Source organism: Myripristis murdjan, chromosome 11 (genome assembly GCF_902150065.1).
Source record: "Myripristis murdjan chromosome 11, fMyrMur1.1, whole genome shotgun sequence".
In the NCBI taxonomy this organism is placed as follows: domain Eukaryota; kingdom Metazoa; phylum Chordata; class Actinopteri; order Holocentriformes; family Holocentridae; genus Myripristis; species Myripristis murdjan.
In genome coordinates, this window is record NC_043990.1 from 31,811,771 (window position 1) to 31,818,269 (window position 6,499).

A 6,499-nucleotide genomic window follows, 5' to 3' on the forward strand; every position below is an offset into this window, starting at 1 on the left:
CCTCATTACATCCTCTCCTCCTCCTCCTCTCCTTGTCTCCTCTCCTCTCCTCACCTCCTCTCGTTGCATCCTCTCCTCCTCTCCTTTCCTCTCCTCACCTCCTCTCGTTGCATCCTCTCCTCTCTTCACCTCACCTCCTCTCGTTGCATCCTCTCCTCCTCTCCTCTCCTCACCTCCTCTCGTTACATCCTCTCCTCCTCTCCTCTCCTCTCACCTCACCTCCTCTCATTACATCCTCTCCTCCTCCTCCTCTCCTTGTCTACTCGCCTCCTCTCCTTGCTTCCTATAGGCACATGATTGGACACCCCTGGTATAGGCTCAGCTGGTGAAAATTGTGGAGCAAGTATGGACTCAGTCAACTTGTGTCTATTCCACAGGGCCCTCACTTCAGCCAACCCTCTGCAGTTCTGCATAATGCACCTTTAAAAATGTAGTTTGAAGCATGTTCTTTCCTACTTTTCTAACTGCAGAGCTGAGAAAAACATAACAACTTAACTAACAAAACTTAAATAATGAAGCTTCCCTGCTCACTACAGATGCACTAATATATATTCACAAAGAACACATAAAAGAACAGATAAAACAGACATGAACAGATCAGTAGGGATGACTTTTATCTGAGCCAACTGGCTAACTGAATGGTGCATCTCTAGTCCTTGCAGAAGATCTGCGATTTAAAGTCACAATTTTGTTGGAAACATAGGCTTTGACAAGTCTCCATGACCTCTGACACAGGGCTTTCTCAGCCTGAACAGCCCGCAGACAGGCCTCTTTGCGAGGAACTCTTCGCTCTGCCAAACAGTTTCCCAGGTGCTTTTCGACTGCTGTCTTTTCTGCATCACTCCATCGTCTCCTCACTGCAACTTTGGGTGGCTCTACAAATGACAAAGAAGGCAATATAGATTTTTTAATGTTCAAAAAGTAGACCAGTTTTTTACTCATCTGTGGTAAGCACATTCAAAGTTTGTATCAAGTTCCATCGGTTAAAAATAGTAATCAAATGTTGAGATTGGCAGGATAAGAGCTCGTTAGCTAACTAAACTAGGTTGCATAAGTTTGTGTGTATGAGAGAGACAGCCCGTGCAAGCACAGCAGGGAGTGGAGGTGGGTGGCTTGACTGACTAGGTGTGAGGATGTTATGCTGAGGTGACAGCACAATTATTAAGAAGTAGAGTTATTTAGAATAGGGCCTACTTTTCTCCTCAGACCTACACTGATCTCTTGCAGTCCCTCTCTAGAATCCAATTGAAATCAGTCATAACAAAGGAAAAGTTTGCCCTGTTTGTAAGAATTTACCTTTTCCTTTCACCATCTGTTTTCCTCTTTTCTTCTTCTTCTGTGTCTTTGTAATCAGGTTTGTCCCTGAGCTCTCATCTGTAACAAAAAACAAACATCAATACCTGCCAACCTGATTTCTGTATGCAGACAGTAGTAATCTTTATTTTCACTACATTGACAGTTTGTCAAGTCTGTTTGTAGGTTCTGATCAAAACACACTACCTCATAAGCTTAATGAAATAACGACTGAACAATGAAAAATGGTGAGCAATACTGTGATGAATATCTTCAGAAATATGTGTTGGAAGCAGGAAAAAGTTTTGTATATTTTAACTTGGCACTGTACAATCAGCTTTTACAATTAAAGCCAAATAACTCACCATCTGCAGACCAACTCCCACCTTCAGTGCTTTGGTCAAGACCCGCATCTAAAAAACAAGAGCAGACACGGTATAATACAGCGTCATTAACATGATGAAAGCATGGAAGTGCATCTGTTATGATTATTAATACAGTAGAGCAGTGGTTCCCAAAGTGGAAGCCACATAGTTAATACAAGAGCGTGTAGTGAGGCTACATGAGTAAAGAATGAGTCTGAAATTCCAGCAAAACATGGACGATTTGAGACAGACCTCCCAGGTTAGGGTTTGGTTATGTTTATGAATATAAAGTAGAACATAATAAATTATCTTACAGGAGTAGATATTTACCAGTAAGCTTGACTACAATAACTAAACAATGTTAAATTATTATTTGTTTTAACCATGTAAATTGCTTATCAAACAGACCTAACAATTCAGCTACCAATGAATGAGCAGTAGTATGCCTGTGAAGTGATACCTCTTCTCTGAATAGACAAGCTAAGCCAGTATGCTGCTGTTAGCCAGTGAAAATAGAGCGGAGTGGCAACTCTTCCCTTTGTTACACAATCTATGTCAGTGCGCTGCTGTAGCCTGGAAAGTTTCAGGTTTGTTCTTAATTCAAGCTAAATTACACCCACCACATTTGCTATCAGAATAGACCAAGCTTTCAGCCGTTAATGTATTAATAACTATTCTATAGCCAGCAATCTTATACCAAACCAGTTAAGTTGTTGTATATTAGTTAGCTTCCACTGAAATCACACAAATTACCTGAGACACACATAATGTTTACTTCTTGTTTGGGGCCTTCATGCAAAACACAGATGGTCGTCCCTATGTGACCAGTGGAGGGTCACGTTCATCAGCAACTATTCTATTATCTACTAACTATTTTTCTGCTTTTAAAAGTTGGTTTACAGTAAAATTATGTTTTTTTTCTCTTAGTTTATCAGGCTGTTCTACCTTTTCTAATTTTTGTCTTCACACACTGCAGCCACTGAATCTAAATTACTGATTATATTGATCAAAAATGTCATTGTGTTAATATTTTGTACAAATAGTTATTCCTATAATATTGCTGCAGTGTAGATAGACATTTGGTTTAAAGGAAAACTGTGATTTGATACAGTTGTCCAGTCCTCACATTTATGAGGAGCTTTTTAGGAGAAATATATGGCATATAGTGTGTATTATGATATGGCCAAAAAATGCCTTCATGTAATTTTAGGAATGTGGCCTTCCACCCCTAGCTTAAAAATATAATATTTGTTGACTTGTGTATGTTCAAGAAGAATCAAATGATGCAGGAATGCGGACTGACTGTTTTGGGCCAAACTGCACTTTGAGTTGATACTGGAATGCACACCGTCTGACACACTATTTATCACACTTCCTGACTTCTAATGAAGTTAATATAATAAATCCAAGTCTAGCTGGCGAAGTGTAATAAAAATCACATAATGGTGAGAAGCAGCAGCAGAACTTACCCCATTGTTTCTCTGCCTCCTTCTCTTGTCCTCTTTTGATCCTCAGTGAAAACCTCTGGCTAAGGCTTGTTCCTGGACTCTGATCTGCAATAGACAAATATTAGTTCCTGTTACATAACGAAACATGAGATCACAGAGAAAGGTTCTGTGTGTTTTCAAGTGTTTACAATAAAAAAAAAGAAGTTATTTATAGAGTGCTTTTCAAAATATGTTAAAGTAAGTTAAAGTCAAAGAAACACATCTGAATACAAAGACAACTGGATGCTAGAGTTGCACGATACCCACAGTACCCTGAGGTCCCAAATCGTCACGGTTCCTACTATACCTGAAATTCTACACAACTACCGTGGATTACTGTACTACTGGTGCCAGTTTCCGCTTCTCCTCTATTGACTTCTCATGACAAGCTGCTCTGTTGTAAACAAACCAACATGGTAAAGATGCAGCTGCTGAATGACTGGCTGTTCACCTGTTACTGATGGCGTCTATCTTACAGTGGGATCTTTGTTTTAAAACGGGCTAACGAGTCAAAAAGCCGCTGACACTGATCACTGCCTAAAGAGTTTGAAAGTAGAACTTCATATGAATGCAGCTCAAACCGACCCACGTACCGTCATCCACCTCCCTCACCGCTCTTTCTCGTCCTTTATGTGGGACAGTCTGAGAAGTTGACATGGGATTTTCAGCTGTGAAAAATCAAGGTCAAATATTAGTGCTTAAAGCCTCACGTTAAGACTGTTGTTGATTCAAATATTTTTATTTTTCCCAGATGTATTGACGTCCCAGAAGAGCCTACCTCTCTCCTTTAGCTGTAGTGAGCACAACTGTAATTAACTTTAATTAACCATTAGCTCTTTTTGACAAATCCATTAACTGCCACAAAACTGCTCCTTTTAATCATTACACTCATTCAAAGAATATTCTTTTTTTTCCTTTTTCTTTTTTTTTTTTTTAAAATGTAAATAGGGCGGCTGTTATGTTTACCATTTTAGGACACTCAAAGTACTAATTTTTTAAGTTAGAAAAGGTTCCAAAGATTGAGCTCAATACATATAAACCTAACCCAATAGTTTTCATATAGTTTTAACTGACCATCGATATCTGAGGTCCCATCCTCTCTGCAGGGGTCGGGTCTCTTTTCAGTAGAGAGGAGGTCAGAGGAGTCATCTGAAAATAAAAATAAACAGTGAGTGAGACATCGTACTGTACAGTGTTGAAAGAGAAGACAAGATGAAAGCAGGCAACTATCTGCAAAACTATATCAAATACAACTGTAAGCATTACCATATAAGCCATAAAGGCTTATATGGTAATGCTTACAGTGTACAATTTTTTGCTGACACTTTCACAAAGGAGTATACATCACATAATATGATACGATAGTAACAGTATTTAATATGTTGTTAATGATTTGAAACATATTTATTTATTTTACGTTTTTCCTGCTGGACATTATGACCGTTTATATTTTAATCTGCTGGCCAATTACACATTACACTGGCCAAAAGCCGGCATACTGGCTAACATAAACCCTGCATGAGCTCTCTCATCTGGAAGTTTTTTAAGTAACCCCTTTTCAATAGTTAATTCATAGTTAGTTTCATTTCCACAAATGGTGCACACTCTGCTAGATTATAGATAAGATATGGAAGATTCCCATTCCCCTGCCATTCTGTGATCGGCAGTGAAGAGCAATTGGTGAACAGTAATAAGAACAGACGTGGGCTGCAACAAACAGTCACTTTTACAATAGATGTAACTTCCCATTATTGTCTCAATAAATTTCTATGTCTATGAAATGACTCAAAGTAGTGAAAATTATTATTATATCACAAAAATGTTTAAAAATGTCATAAATCAGAGAAAGGCATCCTCACATATAAAGGCATGTAACACAGATATGTTTAAAATGAACAGAATCCTTAGACACATACCATCTGATCCCGCATGGCTGGAAAATTCGGATTCATGGCACCCACTCTCCGACTGCTCATAACGACTGTCCAACTGTAAGCAAAATGCATATACGTCAGAGAAAAAATAGATCCAAGTCTTGCTGTTTAACTTTTTTTGTTTAACAATTCCCATAACCCTGAAGTCACTCAGCATTTTTCGATCTTTTGGTTCCCTGGTCTTAAAGCCAGTATATACACATTTTGTTCTGTTCCATAAAACATGTCATTAAATACTTAACATTTCATATGTGTGTGTGTGTGCTAATTTCCAGGCTGGCTTACCAAAAAACAAACAAACAAACAAACAAAAACACAATCATTTTACCATTCTAATAAGTTTGAATATGTGACGTTATGGTGTACAGATTTTGTTTGGTTACTTACTTGTGTTGGCCCCACAGTCATTGTGTCTTGAACCTAACAACAAAGAAAATTTATATTATTTTAATGTTATTGTCTGAAACAGTTTCAACAAATAATTACAATCAAAGTAACCAGTCACTTCTAGTAAGTTATACACTGATATTTTTCTGCTGCATTCATCTCTTCATACATCAATAAAGACAATACCACATTATTAACGGGATCTTCAGCATTTTGGCAAATTGGCCCATTGCCATAATCCCTATAGTCAAAGCAGTAGGTTCGTTACCTTTAATTTTCAGTAAAAACTGTTTTTAGATCAGTAGAAAAGAGATGCACGCTGCTCAGCTACAGCTACGAAGGCTAGTGGAGTTTCTTGGTTAGCTAAAGCTAAGCTAACCGTACCTAAGGAGCATGCAGCTGCAGCGGCTCCGGTGTTAACAGCAGAGTGAAAACACACCTGAACCCCCTTTGAAAAACTCCCCCGTTCTGCAAGATTCACGTAAATTACCCAATTGACCAAAAAACAGCAATTGTAGCCGAAAGGTGACTATTTTAAACTGACATGTAGAAGCTGAAATTTAAAATATCTTAACACTTACTTGCTGGCAAAGTCCTTGAGACAAACGCCTCTCGCAGTTCTTGTGGTGCTCTCTCAGTCTCTTTAAACTCCTTCTGAACCTCTCCAGACTCATTAGCTGGTTTACAGTGCATCCAAACTTCTGCGGACTCCTCTTACTTCTCATCTTGCTGCTTGCAGCCGGCTCCATCTCACTAGCGCGAGCGCAGCCCATCCCCCACCTCAGCCACAGGTGCGGGGGAAACCACGCCTCCCGTTGCTAGGCAATTAATTGCTGTGCTCTGCACAGTGCACCACAATATCAGCACTTTTCAGCTCTGACTCTCAGACCTCTTTACAGGCTGCAAACTGACATTTAAGTTGAAGAATCATGTTTATTTGCACAAACTAGTTAAAGTAGTGACACTACAATATTTAAAAACGGTTAAATCCAGCATTAAACTTTTTATTAAGGTAAAAGAGAGAGAGAGACAG

General features: G+C 38.9%; 1 protein-coding gene across 1 annotated transcript; it reads right to left on the reverse strand.

The window, feature by feature from the left end:
* Nucleotides 1-421: 421 nt before the first annotated feature.
* Nucleotides 422-6,158, reverse strand: LOC115368320 (uncharacterized). The gene is made up of 9 exons (XM_030064384.1): nucleotides 6,048-6,158; nucleotides 5,467-5,499; nucleotides 5,062-5,134; nucleotides 4,220-4,294; nucleotides 3,739-3,813; nucleotides 3,128-3,211; nucleotides 1,659-1,706; nucleotides 1,297-1,374; nucleotides 422-875 (listed from the first exon to the last, which is right to left on the reverse strand). The coding sequence occupies exons 1-9, from the start codon at nucleotides 6,138-6,140 to the stop codon at nucleotides 631-633; spliced, it is 804 nt and encodes a 267-aa protein (XP_029920244.1). The 5' UTR covers nucleotides 6,141-6,158; the 3' UTR covers nucleotides 422-630.
* Between the last annotated feature and the right edge of the window lie 341 nt (nucleotides 6,159-6,499).